Source organism: Aptenodytes forsteri, unplaced genomic scaffold, assembly GCF_000699145.1.
Source record: "Aptenodytes forsteri isolate BGI_AS27 unplaced genomic scaffold, ASM69914v1 Scaffold492, whole genome shotgun sequence".
Lineage (NCBI taxonomy): Eukaryota > Metazoa > Chordata > Aves > Sphenisciformes > Spheniscidae > Aptenodytes > Aptenodytes forsteri.
This window is the reverse complement of record NW_008794172.1, coordinates 1,214,078-1,235,366: the sequence shown is the minus strand read 5'-3', so window position 1 is coordinate 1,235,366 and position 21,289 is coordinate 1,214,078. Positions and strand designations below refer to the sequence as shown.

Here is a 21,289-nt window from a genome sequence, read left to right as displayed (position 1 = left end):
CTCCTGCCGGCCCTGCCGCTTGTAAAGAGCCCGAGGGAGAGCCGGAGGGAGAGAGAGTTTTATTGTAATGACGGAGGAAAAGGCGCTGCTCCCCCTCCTCCCCCCCAGTCGCAGCTGACTTGAAAGTGCTCACCCTAAATAAGATACAGAGGTCATATCTGCACTATAGAATATATTATAAATTATACCGTGCATCCATTAACAAAATATACAAAGCCAACAGAAATATAGCTTAAGCCTGAGCATACATTATCTAAGCCCTAGTAAAAAGTAACTTAAAGAAACCAGCATTTCACACTTCACATTTCAATCTGCAATGAAGTGTTCCTCCTCAAACATTTTAGTGTTTTGTTAAATATAGAACACATTAACATTCCAAGTATGAAGGTAAACACAGAAAGAACATGTGTCCTGCTGGGCATTCCAGATCAAAGCAGACAACCATGCTACGCTTAGAAATTTCACCAGCTATCACACCTTATCCATGTCCTTTCCTCCTCCTTGAGTAGGCATAAGCCCAAAGGTACTCAAAACAGTACGCGTAAGTTAGGGTGGGAAAAACACAGTAGTTCTAAGTTACAGAAAGATCTTTATCTGGTCCACAGCAGACAGTTGTATTGGTGTACAGAGAGATGGGAAAACACTGCAAAATAGTTCTACCGTATTTCAAAATAAACATTTAAGAGTATATCTTCCACAATCTATAAAAATAGGTTTAAAACAAAAATGGTATGATACATTTTTTTTTCTTCAATTATTTTAATGGTATCTTATCCGTAAGGGTATTACGTCTTTTAAAAAAGTTACTACTACTGATCACCTGGTCAGTCACAATACTGGTACTGCTTCAGCTATGTTGTGACAAAACAGGAACACCTTAGTTCGAAGCAGCAGTAATAAAATATTTTAGGATCGATGGTCTCTTACTGCAGCAAGGAAAAAAGTTTGCTTAAAAGTAAGAATATAGCCAACACTGCTGTCACCTTCAGAGGACTGGACTCTGAAAAGTTACCTATGGATACACCACTGCACAGCAGTGTATGTTGCTCGTTTCTCGTGATTCTTCAGAATCAAATCTCTCTCAGCACATTTAGAAGGGAATTCTTAGAGTTCCAAATTAAATATGGGCATCTAAAGCAAAATCTTGTGAGAAAAGTGAATCCTACAGATGTGTCTATGGAAACATGGGAGCAGCCAGAACCATCACAGGAGACTGTACACTTAAAACTGCTTAAGTTAATGCATTTTTCAAACTATAATGTAAGTCACACAATCCCTACCTCAAGCACTCTTCCCGTTCCTAAACTCTACCAGAATTTGTACTCCAATTCAGGCCTAGGTTTCTACACATTCTTCAATTCTTCTATGTGGTATTAACAGAATAAGAAGTTTGCACTGTACTGAAAAGAGATAGTGGTCAATTTTTTATCACTTTTACAAAGAGCCTATAAAGATTCTTAGAAAGACCTTTCCCACCCTTACACTCCATTTTTAACAAAGTATTTTATGTAGGCTGTTAGGGATATGTTTTATGCTGTCATTACTAGAGATGGTTCAACTGCTGCTGGTAAATTCACTCTCCTGCTTCATTCTGCTACAAGAAGCAATGACTTTCCTGGTATTCAGTTTAACAGTGGTTACACCTTCAAACTTTTCAAAAGTTGTTTGCTGGTTCAAGATGGCTTTTGTGTATGAGTAATCTTTTTCTTCTAAGAATCATTTGTAAGGTTTAAAGTCTGTTACATTACTATCATGCACTGGACAAATCAATCACTAAATCATATCAGAAGAAACAACTTGCTAGGTGTGGGCATCTCTTGTAAATTAGGCAAGACTACATTTTACAGCAGCATTTTACATTGGTTCCTATTCCAAAGCTTGTTAAAAGTCAACAAAACAAGTTTCCAGCTGCCTAAAAAAGAAAAATCTTACACACAATAAAAGGGGAAGTTCTCATCTGGGTGGAAGGTTAAAGTAATGCTACAGGATTCCCTGATAAAAGGATTCAGTATGAAATTAGAGACTTTAAGATTACTCATTTAACTATGAGGTCCAAGTAACAGTTGAAATTCTGGTCTCCAATTCATAAGATGCTGTGACAAGCACTGTTTGACATTTCCATGACAAAAAAAGTCGAAAGCTCAGAAGAAAGCCAAAGTTTTAGTCACACCTCCAAAGAGAAAGCAGGTGAGGAGTCACCTGCTACTGTTGCAGTGTTTAATGACAGTTTATGCAATGAAAACGATTCCTCCCTCCACCATGAAGGTTCAGCATCTACTGCTGTACCAGTCACTGTTACTGATCTGAAGCAATTCAGTTACCACTTGAACCATATTATTGTTGTGTTTCTTCAGCAGCCGCAGGTTTAACTGCCTGTCACAGAATCCCATCTCACACAGACTGGATAGAAGAGTGGCAGTGTGCTCTTCTGTAGCTGCAGGCTGCTGAAAACAAAAGATTGTAAGATAAGCTATAAAAAGATAATTTTTGCCATTTGAAGCAGTGGTCCTGCGTTATACTGGAATATAATTAAGGCACAGAGGACCTTTTGTCTACAATTAAGCTGTTTATATTGACTTTCACTCTTCACTCACAAAGGTGAATTACCACTCTTACATGACGCTGTAAGAGACATGCTTCTATCCCCATGGTATGGATTTCCCTATCTGCTGGTGGAGCAGCATACTTCAAAGGGACACCATCAAGCTTAATGTTTTACTGTTGCATGAAGTCCTATACAGAATATTGATACATTTATAAAACATAGACCTATAATTTTAAGGTTGACATTCTATGCAACTCACATAGCATACAGGAAAGACATTTACCTGTTCTATAGTGAGTGGTCCAGCAAATAATGCTTTGTAGGCAGAAGCAGCAACTGACAAAGCTCCTTTAACTAGTTCTCCTGCAATACTGCCTCCTTGAGGGTATCTGCAGAGAAGTCAGATACTACTTTAGGATCAGTACAGCCAAGTGTCTGTTACACATGAAATGCAAGTCTCTCCCTGTTGATGTGCCATCTGAGATTTAGTTCTTGTTGGAGAGAACCTATGATCCAAAGGAATCATTGCTGTTTGGGACTTGAGCTATCCAGGAAGCTCATTCCTTCTTTCTTGGTATCTTCTATTTAATTGTGGTTTTATGCTAAAGCATATTAGGTTGCTTTCCATAACATGGCCGTTTGTAAAGAATTAAGTAATCTCACCCAGAAGAGTACATCTATACACGAAAGCCGGGCACTGTGATACAGCCATTCAGGCCAGAGTAACTTCCATTTGTTTTCCATCAATTCTTAAGTCACTTAATATTCTGCCCAATGTTTTGTCTTATTCCTCCAGTCTCAGTATCTTAAGGTGCTTAACTTTGTAGCTAACTTACAAAATCCCTATTTTAAAAATCTTGAGATTTTCCAGGAAAAAACACCCACAGAATTTTAGGATTCGGCTTGAGCTCTTCATACACTTTTGCTTGCCAATTCTGCATCCTTCATATTTGTGTCTAAGTAGAAACTGAGATCTTATGAAAATACAGCGTTATATAATTCAGCATATGTTTCCTTTAAGAAGGGAGGCCTTTCTACCAAAATACTGACTACAGGAAATCTGTAAGCCTGTGCTTTTTCCTAGGTGCCTAATTTAGCAGTTCTTAGTTTAAAACAGTATCTGGGAAGTCACAGCTTCAGCTTCATTACCTTGGGTATTCTGAGCACTTCTGTTTACTAGTTAGAAATCCAGAAGATCCTGGTCCATGACTGTCTTCACCACTGGGTTCTGGAACAGGAAGAAAAAAGTATCATATCAACATGTCCAGTTAATGAGAAGCTGAAGACATGCAGCATGTGCATAGAGGGAACGGAGTGGGATTCAGTCCAAAACTAATACTTTCAAGTTTAGTTATCCAGACACAAACTAGGTATACAGGATTCTCACTACAGTCAAGACAATCAAAAGAATCTCAGAAGTCATTTGGCTGATTAGTCAGTGGGTGTTTACTTTAAACATGACATGAACTGCTGTCTGAGCTCCCAGTAACTGTAACAACAGCTTAAATACATAGCTCATTAATTCCAGAGCAAGGTAATTTTTCAGACGTCTACAAATACTTCTGAGTACCCTCCTACCATTTCTAATTAATAGATGCTCTTAGCTGATCCACAAAACTAATTATTCCTTTATTCAAATCTTCTACATAGTAAAATTTCAACACCCAGAGAAAAAACAATCATTACTTGTTATTCTTGAGGAGAGCAGAATCTACCAAGACACCAAATGCAGTACTAGGCATAAGGAATAGGCGATAACAACTGTGGATGCACCCTTCATTAAGTACTGTCAATACCTTCTCTTATTTGATTATGAGAAGTGGAAGAGAGATTCTCTGAAGCAGATATGTTTGGTTCTTGGAAGATATGATTCTGAAGAGATGCAAGATTCCTGAGAACGTAAGGCAAAAAAATTACTGCTTTCATTCTACATGTAAGTAAGTCAGGATCAACAGACAAAAAAAAGAAGCTTCACATGCTCCCTTCTTTCCCTCTCTCACACTCACCTAATCAGCGAGTACAGGCCTTATAAAAAGTTGCAGGATTTAGGATGTTCACTCCAGTATGAGACAAAACTTTTGTTGCAACAATTTCTGTTTGGATGCTGAACTTCAGCACAACACCCAGCAACACTAACATAACCATGTTGTTCTTGTCTAAGAAGCATACCTTTGTGTCTGGGGTAAGGTGTCCGCAATCTCTGGGGTTAGTGGTACTACAGCCAGCGTTTGTGAAGTTGTCAAAATATCACTGACACTGTGGATCTGTGGCTGGCTGCCCCCTTCTGGACTCTCTGCTCCTGTTTCAGGTTCTCCTGTCTTTTCCAAACTGGGCTGAGAAAGAGCAGAACTATACATAGACTCCCCTAAAGGACGACTGGTGTCAAAGCACTCGGGGAGAATAATGATATAATCCTCTGATGAAGCAGAGGAGCCTTGACTTTGAACATCATCTTCTTCATCAGAATTGCCGGTATCACTACAGGGGCTTGCTCTCTCATCAGACAGTGGAAGGTCCCCTAACAGGAAAAAAAAGTGAAGTATAAACAATTGTCCGTTTTGTATGGATAACAGCAAAGACAGTATTGTCCCAGATATAAAAGGCAAGTATTCAGAAACAACTGTAAACCTTTGCTGCTGATATTAATGGTATAATTTTGTCTACTGGAGGGAGGGTAGGGGTGCAACATGAAAGAGTAATAGATCTTACTGTTAAGCTGTACTGGGTTTGCATAGCAAGGTTTTGGTAGCAGGGGGGCTACAGGGGTGGCTTCCGTGAGAAGATGCCAGAAGCTTCCCCCATGTCCAACAGAGCCAGTGCCAGCCGCCTCCAAGACAGACCCCACCACTGGCCAAGGCCAAGCCAATCAGTGATGGCAGTAACGCCTCCGTGATAACATATTTAAGAAGGGGAAAAAGTTGCTGCACAACAGCAATTGCAACTAGGAGAGAGGAGCGAGAATATGCGAGAGAAGTGAGAATATGTGAGAGAAACAGCTATGCAGACACCAAGATCAGTGAAGGAGGGGGAGGAGGTGCTCCAGTGCAGTGCCAGCCGCCTCCAAGCCCCACCACTGGCCAAGGCCAAGCCAATCAGTGATGGCAGTAACGCCTCCGTGATAACATATTTAAGAAGGGGAAAAAGTTGCTGCACAACAGCAATTGCAACTAGGAGAGAGGAGCGAGAATATGTGAGAGAAGTGAGAATATGCGAGAGAAACAGCTATGCAGACACCAAGATCAGTGAAGGAGGGGGAGGAGGTGCTCCAGGCACCAGAGCAGAGATTTCCCTGCAGCCCATGGTGAAGACCATGGTGAGGCAGGATGTACCCCTGCAGCCCACGGAGGCGCAGATATCCACCTGCAGCTCGTGGAGGACCCCATGCCAGAGCAGGCAGATGCCTGAAGGAGGCTGCAGCCCTGTGGAGAGCCTGCGCTGAAGCAGGCTCCTGGTAGGACCTGTGGACCTCTGGAAAGAGGAATCCACACTGGAGCAGGTTTGCTGGCAGGTTTGCACTGTGACCCCGTGGGGGACCCACGCTGGAGTAGTTTGTGAAGAACTGCAGCCTCTGGGCCCCTATGAAGTATGAAGTGGCAGAGACAACGTGTGATGACCTGACCACAACCCCCATCCCCCTGCGCTGCTGGGGGGAGGAGGTACAGAAAATCAGGAGTGAAGCTGAACCCAGGAAGAAGGTGTTTTAAGATTTAGTTTTTATTTCTCATTACCCTACTCTGATTTGATTGGCAATAAATTAAACTAATTTCCCCAAGTCGAGTCTGTTTTGCCCGTGACAGTAATTGGTGAATGATCTCTCCCTGTCCTTATCTTAACCAATGAGCCTTTCGTTACATTTTCTCTCCCCTGTCCAGCTAAGCAGGGGAGTGATAGAGCAGCTTTGGTGGGCACCTGGCATCCAGCCAGGGTCAACCCACCACGTAAGCCTATGCAGATATACTGCTGATATTAATGCTTATAATAAAAACAGGAATAAGAGCTACACTGAGAACTTAAACAGTAGTTTTCAGCTCCTAAATTACATGCATCAGAAAGTTCAAAGCACTGACTTCCATATTTTGTACATGTAGCTTGAAGCACCAGCCATGCTTAACATACGAGTGCTTATTTGAATACCCCACTGGAACCTTTATGTCTCAATCTCACTTTTTTTTTTAAGCAGCTGTTAAACTAGCTGCTTGTTCAGAGTACTGACACCAATTTTCTGATGTAATAATGATTCTCTGGATCTAACAAAGATCAATTTCCTGGAACAGTGTCAGATCTTTTTACACCTGATTTTTTTTGTAGTCCTTATTACAGCTTTATCTTAAATTCAAACCTATTTTACTTACCACAGTCATTTTCTGTCATTGCCTCTGACTGATGAATCTTTGCTTCCTTTTTAGAAGTGGAATTAGTTTTTATCCTAGGAGATTCTTCATTTATCACATTGCAACTGAAGGTGTCTTGTGATGTTTGTAAAGAATCTAATAAAATCATCAGGAAAAACAATTAAAGTGATATCACCACCTGCAGTGCAGGGCAATTTGTGGCCAATGTCCGACTGCAAAAAAGTAAAGCCACAGAAGCCAGCTAAAGACAGTACTTACTCTGGAGGATTTTCTTTTTTTGTGGGGGCTTATGGTCAGGTGCAGCATCCAGGGTTAGAGAGCGAATTACAGTTTCACAGACAAACTGAGTCCCACTCATATCTTCTTCCCCTTCCTCCTGGTTCAATGGATGTTCAGCTTTCACTTTCACTATACAAGTATCTGCAGGAAAGCAGGCTTCCGCCATTCCTTTGAAAGGGAAACATAACATATTATTTTAACACCACCACAAGGAAATGTAAGTGTAAGAAGAATTTTTTAGGCTAGCCAAGGCTAATAAAAAGAATTAACACACAGAGTTGTTGTTAAGAATTGAAAGATTTTGGAATTCAGTTCAAGTTGAATGTGAAAGTGATTGAGAAGTATGGGGGCCACACCTGGAGTGTTTGAGTATGATCTCATCTATAAAGGGCAAATTGTTAGTTCTCCCAATTTTAGTAGTCGGACAATTCAAGAGAAGCATTTGTATTTCTGAATTCTACATGTATTATGCTCCAACCTCTACAATCAGAGAGTAGCATCAGCCTACAGGTTTATGAGCCAAACAACTGTTTGTTTTTACACAGAAGGGAAAGACAGGAGTTAGAATTCTTTTTAGATATCAAGACTACTGACCGCACAGAAGTGACAATATGCTCCTCCCCTCACCCCCAAGCTCCCCATGACTACTACTTACCAGGCACTGGTTTAAATCCACTCCCCTCATTCTCCTCCTCTATCTGACCTAAGCCAGGTTTCTCCAGCAAGGGGCTATCATGTGGCAAAGGGGACATGCATGGAGTCATGTCTGAAAAACAAAGGTAGCAAAGATAATTGGCACTAAAGGAGTAGGAACTTTCCTTCCTCCAGAAGGCAACCTCTTAAGAAGTTATCCTTTAAGGGATATTCTTCCAAGACTGAAGAAACCCAGTTATCTTACAAGATAATTTGGTGAAATTAGAAGAAGAACTAGCTTTGCATTACACTGGCACTGGTTGAGCAAAGAAAATGGCAGCCTTCTTCAATGTCTGGAATCTTATGGTCTTGGGGATGTGAAGCTGAAAAGAAGCCAAGACTGAAAAATACAAAGGATACAAAGCACTATCAAATATCTCCTCTAAGACTGCAGTAAGAATTAAAATGAAGAGACAGGAGAGCTGGGAAGACACTCTAGCCTGAAGAACAAATAAGCCTTTTGCACAAGTTCAGCTTTTCATTGGGTAAATAGTTAACTCAGAATGCTAGAGACAGCACACAGAATATGAGAAGAACCTTACCAACAGGAGTATTGTGTGGCACTCGCTCCAATTCCTGCACAATATTTATGTCCAACAGCTCAAACGACAGTAAATCCTACGGCAAGAAACACCACACAGTTTTCATCAGCAAACCCTGAAACGGAATCTTATGCTATACTTCCCATCATCAGATCCCATTAACTTACAAATAAGTCTACTCCACTTTGTTAGTTACTCAGCATGATCTCAGACAGAGGGCAGTTTTCCCATAACTTACATCCATGTCATAGAATACGGTACACAAATTACGGCAGCAAGAGGCAAAGCTAAGTACTCCCTTGTTAAGAGCCACAGAAAGACCCAACCCCGTGACTCTTTATTGAGAATCTTAGTCTGTCCTGCACGTACCTTCCATATAGTGACAGTCCCCGACACTAATTCAAGAACACAGTTCAGCTATATAAAATGCAATATACTCTTCCTGAAAATACAGTGGCTATTTTAGAGCTCAGAAGCTTTTTATTCTTATGGATGTCTATGTACCTAGATATCAAACCCAAAGTGGTTTTTTTTATCTCAACCTGAATTTTAGCACTTTACCTGTGCAGTGAGGAGATCAACAGATGGGATATAAAATTCTCTCTCACTTGGCAAATTTTTGATCTTTAACGGAATAGTTGGCAGAGGTATTTCGGCCTGCTCCATGATTTCACCCATCAGTTGAGCACCTGCTTCTGTCTTTAAGGAAGCATCCTGCAAAAGCAAAAAAAAAACCCACCACATCCCAGAAGCCCCTTAGGGCAGGCATCAAATAAAACAATTACATGAAATGTAAAGCCTGAATATTGTTTATAAGAACACAAGTAACTTGAAGAGATATAATTCAACTCATTTTAGAGCCAAAAGGACAAGATGTAACATAAAGAGAAATCCTGCAGCGTTTCAGTTTAATCAAAGAACTAGAGAAATAGCTGCTACAGCCCAATAACTAATCCCGTGCCTGTCAAAAAGAATGACCATTTTAGAACTTAGAAATGCAATAAAAGTTGTGTTTCTTTTCTATTAAAAATAAAAATTAGAAGCAAACAACTAAAAGAATCCCCTGGAAATCAATATAGTTAGGGACACTACACCATTACACCAAACAATATTCATTGCTCCTTCTGCTAGGCAATTCAGAACTGCCCCAAATACCGTGTGAGTTACTTGCCTGTTTGGTGCTGGAAGCTTTATCCTTCTGACAGGAGTCAGAATCCTTCCAATTGCTTTCTAAATAGTCAGTAGCTGGGGAGGGATCCACAACAATACTGCACCAGATCCTGGGTCCAAACTGTTCCCCTCTGTGTGACAGCCTCCAGTGAGAGGTGTAAGTTCCTTCTATATTAGGAGCTACAAACTCAACCGAAACAGTTCCTACTTGTCCTGATGGAAGGGATGGCACTAGCACATCTTTTTTTTCAGAAGATGCCAAGGTCAGATTTCCCCACATAAGTTTCAGCTGAAATATACAACAGAAAAAGCAAAAAAGTTAACTTCACAAGCTTCTCTGCAAACTGTGGGCAGTAAGGAGCACTTAAAGTTCCACCGCTGAAAGGCCTTGTAGATACTAGGCATGAAGAAGACAGGCTGCTAGTAAACATTCTCACATTAGTCACTATCACCACAAAGTAAGAAGATACCCCCATCTTTAAACATGAACTCGGTCACTTACAGAAGAAAAGCTTTTTGAGTCATAAAAGCAACACGCCTGTTGTAAACAAGGTCGAACTGTAACATTATAACAGCACTGGAAGACATGTTCAGTGATGTTAATCTTGATTGCTTTCCTCCTATAGTCTGCAGTTGTAAAGAATACCTAGACAGCTTATTGCCCCAGAATTCCCGGCTTGTGAATTAACAGGCCAAATGAAATCCTAAATGGGTTCTGACAAAGAATTCAGATTCTTAATGCATACAAATATTATCTTCCAGAACTATTTTAGTGTGTAAAAGTAATAGCAAAGGAAAGATACCTTTGTGTCTGAGCTCCATTCCACATTGCCAGTATTTTTCATTCGCCAGTGTTTGATAAACTTTGTTCCTGGTTGCAAGTGAGTCCCATCTGGCAAATTCTCATCCACAAATACTGCACTTAGTGTTGGGACAATTGCTTGGAAGGGTTGACTAGGACTCCTGGGATTGGGGGGGGAAGAAACAAACAAACAAAAAAATACACCAAAAAACCACCAAAACTGAGGAAGTCGTTCAGCTGCTATTTCACTGGCCAAAAATGGAGGCCATTTAGTTTGTTTTCTTCTTTTATCTCTACAAGTGTTTCAAAATTCTAACATTTTAGCTACTGTTTTCATCTTGAAGTCTAAACACCACATAGCAGTTTGCTTTCCTTTGCTTAAGGTAAAGAGAAACACATCAAACCAAGATTTTCTTATTTGGAAGAATATTATTATAATTACAGAACTCATGTTTAACAGAGGAAAGTTCACTGTTCTTCACTTGATTTGATTTAGTCTGACAGCACTTCGGGTTATGCTATTCTGTTAGAGAATGAAGTAATTATCTTTATGATGTTGAATCAAAAAGATGGTGCTATAGTCTAAGCGCTAGCGTCCCTTATTTGGCCTTATAAGCAACATTTTTCAGCAAGATACTACAGTTTTCTCCTGAAAGGGGCTCAAAAATAGATTTAATCCAAAGCTTTACTGTTAATTTGGGCGCACTGAGAGGGGACTGGTGAAGCAGCTCATATGCACGCCAACTTTAAAAGATCTAAAAAAAATTAATTTGGACCTAAATTAGCATTGGTTTTGTTCCTGTAATATGCCTGTTCAGCAAAAAGGAAACAAAGATAGCTATTTCAAGCTCCCTACAAATGTAAGTAACTGGTTAATGTTAATTTGACTTTTAAATGCCCTAAATGGAAGGGATGAATTAAAGAAACTAGAACTATACAAGTTTTACACCTGTACATTCATAAAACCAAAGTGAACAGAAAAGGCAAAGTGGCTGCCTGCAAAGGCTGCTGTCTAATGAGCCTCAGCCTAGTATCACATGAAAAAGGAAAAAAGAAGAGAGAGCACTGAACATAAGCACACAGAACATACTTGACTTTATGCAGAGGCAATATAGCAGGAAGATACAGACTTTTTTAAAACTGGCAGTAATGTTAATTTACGCTGTATGCGCATGCATGCATATATAAGTAATCCTACGCATTCGCCTTCCTCCTAAATCTGTATAAACCTGTAAGTTTCTGGTAATAACCATGAGTTGCTTTTTTTCTTCTCCTACTTTCCTCCCAAGTAAAAACTATAAAAACACTCCACCTTGCAAATTCCATTTAGACAAAATTCTCACAGGGTCCAATGACAAATGACACTTTAAACAAGCAATTTCATAACCTTCCTCCTGTTACTTTAACTTGGTCTCATCACGAAAGGACAGACAGCACAACTAAGAAATGCTCAGCTAACAACATCTCTTACAGGAAGGTATTAGGTTGGAGACTCTCAGATTTCAGAGTAGGTGAGCCACTAGTTTCCAATACATGGACAGAGTTCCATAGATGAATTTTCCTGTGCAATTTTAGCTGCTTTTTGAGCTCTCGGACCTCTGCCTTTCGCTGTTTCTTCTCTGCTCGTAATCTTTGCTTTTCTGCCTTCAGAAATCTTTTGTCCATCTGTTTCTGGAGCCTGCAGAGAGAATAAACCACCTTGTTACAATACATTAAATTGATTAGGATTTAGCTTTAGCCAACACAGTCTTAGTCTCAAAGGGAACACTTCAGGAAGTGTCTCATGCTTCTAGACTGGATACCAGATGATTTTAAAAGAACGTCTCCACAGCTGCTTGTGAAGATATTTTGAATGGCCTCAGTGAAAGAGCAAACTTAAAGGCAGATTAGAGTATGCTCAAAAAAAAGCAAGCTCTCAAAGTTTGCTACCCACCTATGACACAAAATTCTGTCTTTTCTACTTTGTTATTAAAAATGCTGTAAGATTCGTGTCTTAGGCCATTTATATATAAGCTATTTTTAGTTACTCAATAAAGTTTGAGTACCATTTTCATTTCTTGTTATCTCTAAATCTAAAATAAAAGCTGAACATCAACCCCAATACAGGTGTCTCCACTTTGCTATCAGGAAAATCTTGTCAGGAACTGACAAGTGCCACCATTTACCTAACTTGCTCCAGAGTAGCAGGCAGGCAAGGTGAAAACTCTGCAAGGCTGTAATTCTCAGCAATACATAGTACTGGTCTTCGCAGCTTTAGCAAGACATGATTAGGATCATGTGCATATGTTCCTGCTTCACACTGTTCACAGATATTGTAGGCTGGACAAAGGCTGCAAAGCAGAAAAGGCAGAAGGTTATCAAGAGGCAGACAAAGAATTAATGCACTAGAAAGACACTGAAGGATAATTAATCCTTACATTTCTGCAGGGAAACAACTCTGTATCATATTACCATTCTAAACAGTGCCTGAGTGAAACAGAAGCTGGTTTTCTCACTTATACATCAATATTTGGAGCCATCTGGAATATCTAGATCAGTATCTCTCTTCTTGGCAAAACTGCAACACAGTTCTCACTTCCTTCTTAAATACACATAGAAAAAACCTGATGCTTCCTTTAGCATAAGTGACTAACAATTATTGCTATAAAGGATAAAATATTATACTGAAATCCAATGCCAGAAACAGCCTCATACTTATGAAAATACAGAGGATAAGTCAACTGAATATTCAGGGATGCAAAGCAGATTGCTCCTGCAGGAACAGGACTGGTAAAAAACAGACTGTCAACTCCTGCCAGCAAGAAAAATAAACATCCAAAGAAAAACCCCTGTTAGCATTCCATTCACTGCTGCTGCCTAGTCCTAAAATACTCACCTTTACAGCAATTGCCTCATTCAAATAAAAGCCTCATTTTTGACACCTCACTTAAGACACTCATGAAAACCTATTTCACATTATTAAACTGACAACAGTGAGATCATTTAAAAAAACCCACGACATGCTTTAGTCTCATTGACTGTCAGAACTAAATAAAGGACTATTACAAAGTGGTGGTTGTAAGTTTTGCTTTTTTGTTTAGTTAACTGAACGAAACATTCTCCTTTACAATTACTGCATGTTATATGTAAAAAAGGTAAAGAGTGTTTGAGAATATAGCAAGAGTTATAAAGTTCTCTCACTTTGTTTTAACAATCACGTTTTCTCAAAATAGTATTAATCTTGCTCTTACGCAGATAAGGTCTAGTCACCACAGCAGAGAATATAAGCTGTTTGTGAGACACATACTAGAGGTTCTGAAATGTACAGCATGCTGCAGATTAGAAATCTAGAAGTCTACAACACCAAGATAGTTTCTCAGACTCATTCACATGCCTTACATGTTAGAATATGATGGGAGTGTGGGAAACCTACCTGCACTGGTAGCGAACTCCAACAATTCGGGCCTGGCAGTTGCAGCAGGAGATCAGCCAGTCACACTGGTTGCCATTCCCTGATTGGCTCTCTGAAGTTGGAGGTGCTGCTGTAATAAAGCTCTCAGAAAAATCTGGAGGCTGGTTGTGATGAACAAGCTTCTCATACAGCTTCTGTTCCAGTTTCTCAACAGTTTCCTTAACTACTTGTTCCCTGAACTGGAAAAAAAATTGAAGCAGTCATGGATGAGACCTACCTATGCAGCTTCAAAAGTTGGATTACATTATCGCAAGTCTCCCAATCCATAAATCATAAAGCAGCTCAGAATCCACTTCCCATCCCCCAGCACATTCCAGATGAAATTAAACAAGTATCACATTCCTCAAAGAGGATCTGTATTTTAGGAAATACCAGCCCATAGGTTTTAACAAGGCAAATTAAAAATCATATATTCATGGAAGAACCTTAGTATTGTAAACATAACCTTACATGAAGGGAAGGAAACTAATCTCCGAGACGATTAACAAAACTCCCAACAAACCCCTCTGGAGTCTCTATCATTAAGTCCTGATTTTGTCCACCACGGATGTTTTAAATACAACCATTAAGTTCCCCTTTTTTTAGTTTGTAGAAAGAGGTGGCAAAGGAAGGGAGATGCTAGAAAAAAAAGCTTAAAGATAAATCCATATACTATTGTACCGCTGTACCTTTTAAAGAACTCACTAGCTAATTCTCAGCATTTGTATCTAACTGCTTCTCAGTGATGTTTATTAGCTGTTCAAAACAAGTTAGCACCCACATCTTATTAATCTATAGGTTATACTCATTGGCCTCCTGGAAGTATTTTCTTAAACTGAACAATCAAGAAAAGCAAGGTCATCAAACACTATACTTCAAATCTCAGGAAACCCTAAGTATTACCCTACTGAAACTGGTCAAACAAGAGTCTCCAACAGCAACACCGTATTTCATGCTCTCTCTCATCATGAGTGCCCTGAAGTTCCTATGACTATCTGGAGTGCAACAAGGATTCTAGCATGGGAGCTACTTAAAACTACACTCAAACCAATCAAGTGCATAAACCAAACAATCCACTTCCGACAAGAAGTGGCATGTATCAAACTTTTTTTTTTTAAAGGTAACACCTACACTGTACAGTCATAGTTAGACATCTAGTTTCCATTTATCACTACCAAAGCAAAGTGATTAGACACCTAAATGCCCTTTAAGATCCTGGTCACAAGTACTGAGAGCAAGTGTGATCAGATGTATAGAGTTAGGCATCACAGGTATCTTTTCCACCCACAGCCTCTTACATATGCCTTTAAGTATACTAAATTCAGAAGAAAACACACTTACTGTTTCCAAGTAGCTAGTAAACCATCCTGGAGGATTTTCATTTGCTCTTCCTGTTCTAGTGTGATTTAACTTTTGCTGGGGAAAAACAAATAAACAAAACAAACAAAAAACACACCACAGAAATAAGTCACAAACCTTAAGTATGCAAAGCTGCAAAAAACACTCAATACAGCAAGTTAACCACCTTCAAATAGCTCTCCCCTCAAGTGTCTTTACAAAAAAAAGATTTCAAGTTCTTTGGAAAAGAGTGGAAAAGCAACACAAAGAAGCCACTGACATTTTCCTGAGAGATTTCTGCCTTGTTAGCATTTGAGTGTAATTACACATCAAAGCCAAAGAAATTAAGTCAACCAGAAGTTACTAGATGGCAATCAGGGCTTCAGGAGACCAATTGCTTTGTTTATCAAAATACTTAAGAATGGTCAACATGAAAGAATCTGTATTTCTAAATGCAGCATCAAAATATCCTCTTGAAGACATTCAAACAATTTTGCGAGCTTCAATGGGTGCAGGTAGCTGCAAACCAAAGGACCAGCTGCAACTTCTGAACTCACGAGTTTTTATGTATGGATAAAGATGACTATCAGTCTATAAAGTGAATTACACTTATGAATTCTTTGTTTTAATGAATATATAATCCAGCTCTGCATCCTACCTGAATTGTCAGCTCCTTTTCATTTTTTAAGACTTCCTCTAACCCCCGAGCTGGCATGGAATACTGCAAAAGAACTTTCTTCTCATCTTTAAGAGGTGCCAACTTTTCTGTCACAGTTTTTTCATGTAGTTGCAAAGAACAAGAATATGAAGTTTCTTTCAGAGAAGAGTTTTCTTCATACACATTCATCTGAAGTTGATTTCGTTGTTTAACTGCAATCTAAATAAACAGTACATACATATACCATAGTCACTCCACTTACAGCCAACATACAAAATCCTGTAAAAATACAGCACTACACTACACTGGAGAGGTTGGGGAAAGACTAACACACACAAAAAGAAAAACTGAGTGAAATGCCAAGGTACAGTCAGCTGATAGTCTATTCTGCCTTTCTTAAAGGTTACCAAATTAAAAAGTTTATTATAAGCAAAAGGTTAATTATGCAGATATTCTGCAGGAATTTTTCAATCTACAATAAAGCTGTTCATATGAGCCAGTAAACAATACAGATTCCGTCCAGGAATTTACAGTAAATTTTAATTTATGATTATTTTCAAATTATCAGATTTGAAATTCAGAGCATGAGCAAAAAGTTCTTGAAAGCATTAGTACTGCACAACTGAAATTTAAAGGAATGCAGTTCTTATTTTGTCTAAGTAAAATTAACTGCTTATAAAGTAACTAAGCATTGATACCAATTAAAGTTTTATTGCCAGAGTACAACATTAGAGTCTATGTAGCAAGATTTTTAAAGGGACCCCATTAGAGCCCAGTATCTCCAAACATGGGATTAGTGTTTGAGAAAGCCAGCCATTTAACCAATGAATTGGCTGCTCAGGGCCCTGAATCACAACTGCCTATTCAACTAATTTATACAAATCAAGATTAGCCTGGATGGAAAAAAAAAATTGTAGCAAAACATTCAAGCTAGCATCCAAAGCTAGAGACCTGAGCTATTGTGATTTCCATGGGCCAGGTAATGCTATTTTTTTCTCAGCTACACCAATTTTAATTGGAGAAGGATGAATATATTGAAAAAAGTCAAAGAGAGCATTTACCTTCAGAGCTTCTTCATATTCCTCTAAAGAAAAAGGGAAAGAAATGTGAGTTTTCCCTATCTCAAACAATAGATGTAAGTTTAGCACACAGTATTTAGGGACCCTTACATCAAGGAGTGTCTCCCATACCTTCTGTAAATTCTTTTAAAATAGTGCTACTGAAGGAAGAAGTATCTATGACAACAAGCAAACACGTTCTCACAGCCTAGAGACTTAATATTCCATTAATTTTGTCATTTCCAATTTGTCCCTATGGATCAAAACCTCCTTCCTTTGGGAAGAATTTGATGCCCAACCATACATAAAATTCAAAAAAATCAAACAGCAAGCATTCTCAACTGCTTCTCCAAAAACAGGAACAACAGTTGGGGTCTGTTTACTGATTTCACTTCAGTAAAATAGCAGCTCACCTTTGCTATTCACAGAGACCTGCAAAGAGAAATAATAGTGAGTAATAGCCACTGATACGTTTTTGTGATTGTCTTAAGAGTAACACACTTTCAGAATAAATGTACTTTTATTCAGAGTTGCTAAAATACCACTCCTTCAGATACTTGTTATTGCTGCCATGTTTAATCATTAATCAATGTTGTGGTGTTCCAGAGTAGACCATGTTCTTTATTAGATTTACACAATAAGCAAGGTCTCTGGCACCTACTAGCATCCAGAACAACTGTGGTCTCATCTACTGGAAGTAAGCTGGTGCCAGTAGCACTGGGTTCGCTATGAAAGTACACAGAGGTTGGACCCAGTTGCTTCTAATGCCCAACATGAAACACTTAACCATTCTTTTGATCTAGGTACAAGCCAAGCCCATCTTCTACATGTGCTCATTTATCAATTTTGCACACAGAAGTTACTAATACAAGAAGCTATTTAATCACTACAGAATTGCATGATTCTGAACAATGTTTACTCTATTAGTATTTGAAAACGATCTTTAACAGATGCATCTATATATTTATATAGATACAGGCTGGAAAATACAGGGAGAATCTTCCCCTGAAATGTTGCTGGAAGCATCTTGACATTTCCCCTTAGGGGGGAAAAAAAAAAAAACAACAAAAAACCCCAAAAATCCCCATCTCTGCAATTTAGTAGAGCTACAAACCAAGTAGTGAAACAGAGTTTGCAAAAGTTATGTTCTGTTTGAGAGCTATATTCTACTCTAAATCTCTAGATAAACAGAGAGAATATGAGAGGGTAAGGTTATGCCAAGCAGGAAGTTACTCAGCAAGGACAACTACAAGTAACCGATTTGTTTTCCGAGTCAGTAATCTGCTTGGAGATTATACCATTTGCATAAAACAAGCAGAGGATTTGCGTACACCAGATCACTGAAGTAAACGTATGTTAATGACAGGGGACCTACATTTTTCAGAAGAAAGAGTGTAGATTGAAGAGACAGGGCTTTACCATGGCTGCAAACACAAATAGTTACAACTACCTTATTCTGATAAAATGAAAAATTGAAAAGTCCCTCAACAGAAGCATCCCTCCCTCAGAGCACGTAGAACCACTGGCTGTTTCTATGGAGTAAGAAAGAGAAAGGCAGTAGCTTCTAAAAGAATATTTTAAAATAAGTATGCTACATTAAGAGTGAAACCACAAGACTAATAGCTATTTTCTTAGAGGGGCAAAAACATCACCTCTGATCTGCATAATAGACACTCCTGAAGAACCCACTACAAGTTATCAAGAGGCAGAAAGGTTCACACCAGTCATATTTTCATAGACCTGTTGGGAGGGTGGGGGTTATTTATTACCTCATCATTATCCTCATCAATGTATTTGATCTGAATGTTGTCCAGGTCAAATGAAACTTTAACCTGTAAGGAAGAAAGAACACAAAACTACAATGAGACAGGACTACAGATGTTTTCAGTTAATCATGATTATTAGTAGGGAAAAATCTTTTAACCCTTCCACCCCTCCCTTCAGTTTCTCAGTTGAAATAAACAGTTTTACAAAATCCATTCTTCTGGAGTTGAACAACTCTCCCCAGTGCCTTGCCTCCAACCTTTACTAACTTGTTATAATGAAAAGAAAAAATTCATTTTGTTCATTTTTCACCTTCCCTAGTTAATGTTTACCCCAAAATAAATAAAAAAAACCTTTCCATTATAAGGGGACTAGTTTAGGGTTAACGAACTCAGTCATGGTAAACACTGCAATATACAAAGGCTAAAGCCAGCAATCACTGAATGCTAACTTTTACATTAAAAAGCACCAGGAAGACAGCTCAGACAGGTGAGCCGCCTTTTTTCCCCAAAAACTATTTGTGTTTTGAGAAACTAGGATTAATTCAAGTACTAAAAAGAGCAAAGTATCTCATTCTGCTACTCACTGGCTGATGCACTGTACATCTGAACATATAAACCCATTACAGAGAGCAGAATTAGGAGAATAAAGCTGAGCAGCTATTTTGTATTTTGCATTAATAGGGCAGAACAAACAGCATTAAATGACCCATATATGAAGGCAGTTGTTTGCCTATGTTGTATAACAGTTTTTGAGGCTCATGTGCATTTTTGTATCATTTAGCTACACAAGCTGTATTTTTCTTGACAAAAACTCTCTCTGAAAAACTGCTATACCCAAGACACATTCTGCTAGCCTGGACCTAATAGAAGAACACTAGCAGCCTTAGAAGACAGCAGGTGCCTGGGATTTACATAGCACGAGCACAATGACATAGTTACATACATTCTGCAATGCATGTGGTACAGGCAGGTTCCTCCAGTGATATATCCCAAATTAATTTTGGGAGTGCAGCAAGAGAACCAACTCAGCTTGTCAAGAAGAAACTGTGGTCTGTGTCTACATTGTCTAGTACCACAATTTGTTCCCCTAAAACTCAAGGTAGAACCAGAAATCAGGTTATCCCTTATAAACACCAGACATGTTTAATAATACATTAAAATATAGGAAAGACACAGTTTAACTGATACCACCTTGAAACAGTAATTTACACAACATAGTTCAGAGACACACAGTGGTACTACCTTGATTAGAGAAACATTATTGTAATAGAACACCACACCTTGAACAAACACACCCTCACTCTCAGACTACTTAAGATTAAGGGCAACACCATGCTTACATAGCAATCTGCTTCCAGCTTTGATGCAAGTAGGATTCTGACTAGTTCAGACATTCCTGCAGGGTCTACTTGCCACCAAGTATTTTAAGCCCGAACTAGCGCCTCTTCTAGAAGACTGAAATACAATGAGTGAAGATGATGCAGTTCAAACTTTGAATTTGAGTAATTCACAATACAAGAACCTCCTACAAGGTACGCTGGAATATGTTAGCTAAAAAAAGAACTGAAAGAGAGAAAATAAAATACTGGCAAGATCTCTTAAGATGCAACTTTGAGAGTAAGCTAAAAAACCACAACAGTTGCTACAGAATTTAAAAAAAAAACCAAAACATAACTGCAGCTTCATCACAACCAAGGGAATCCTCACTACACAATTTTAACCTCGGCCAATACTGGAATTTTCACTAAATAGCACTGGAAATAAACATCCAAACAAAAACTATTCAATATACCAAGTGCACGATATACAGCCCTTCATAAGCAACTGTCTATGCGTGCATGGCCCACTAACAAGAACAGTTATATCCAAACTAACACACAAGGCACCAGGAAACAAGAAACCAAAAATATATATTAGAGACTCAGTACCCCAGAAAGCAAAGATAAATCTTCAGGAAAACGTTCTATAAGCAACAGAAGAGTGTTACTTCACCATGTCTACTTAAGTGAGTAAGAGAATGGCATATAAGAGGAACAGACTGTACTTTATAGGGGTACAGTGCCAAAACCAAGTATCCGTAACTGTGGAAAAGAGCAAAGTACACAGCTAAGGCTACCTGCTCACACAGAAAAACAAGCGACCCGTAAGAAGCTTTATCCCAAACAGACTTTTCACGCCACTCTAAGTATATAAACAGGAGTAAAAGTTACTGTTAACGCTAAAAGAAAAACCGAGACCGCAGCAGAACAAAACACCAGTTCTAACAGCCTGTGAAATGGGGGAAACCAAGAGAGAAGACGCTGGGGCCTCGGAGAGGCGCTTACACTCCCAGCGCTTCACCGAGACGGCTCTCCACGGCTGCGGCACCGCGGCTACAGCAGCGCTGCCCCTCGGCGGGCCCTCCGCTCTGCCTCCTATGGCGAGGCGGGACGGGCAGCGCTTACCATGGCCTCCACATCCGCCCACGTCGTGTGCGCCGAGTCTGACACCAGGAAACTCTGGGTCTCCCCACGGCAGGTGACGCGAAGGTTCACCTGCGGCTCCATGCCGCGCTCCTGCGGAGGCAAGCGAAGCCCTGTCAGGCGGCCCGACAATCCTAACATGGCGGACAGAACGCGGCCAGCCCCGCGCCCTCCGCGCGATACTATTGGCGGTC

General features: G+C 39.4%; 1 protein-coding gene across 2 annotated transcripts; it reads right to left on the bottom strand.

The window, feature by feature from the left end:
• Positions 1-159: 159 nt before the first annotated feature.
• Positions 160-21,254, bottom strand: NBR1 (NBR1, autophagy cargo receptor). Of its 2 annotated transcripts, none has more exons than XM_009282941.2 (21): positions 21,078-21,254; positions 18,637-18,699; positions 17,281-17,299; positions 16,871-16,893; positions 15,810-16,028; positions 15,155-15,229; positions 13,796-14,013; positions 12,549-12,713; positions 11,855-12,061; positions 10,385-10,544; positions 9,583-9,870; positions 8,973-9,125; positions 8,412-8,487; positions 7,832-7,942; positions 7,156-7,344; positions 6,898-7,032; positions 4,715-5,063; positions 4,342-4,436; positions 3,695-3,773; positions 2,829-2,934; positions 160-2,444 (listed from the first exon to the last, which is right to left on the bottom strand). In XM_009282941.2, the coding sequence occupies exons 1-21, from the start codon at positions 21,234-21,236 to the stop codon at positions 2,268-2,270; spliced, it is 3,066 nt and encodes a 1,021-aa protein (XP_009281216.1). In that variant the 5' UTR covers positions 21,237-21,254; the 3' UTR covers positions 160-2,267. The 2 variants fall into 2 exon arrangements, with proteins under 2 accessions (XP_009281216.1, XP_009281223.1); XM_009282948.2 differs by having other exon boundaries at positions 160-2,441.
• Positions 21,255-21,289: the final 35 nt, after the last annotated feature.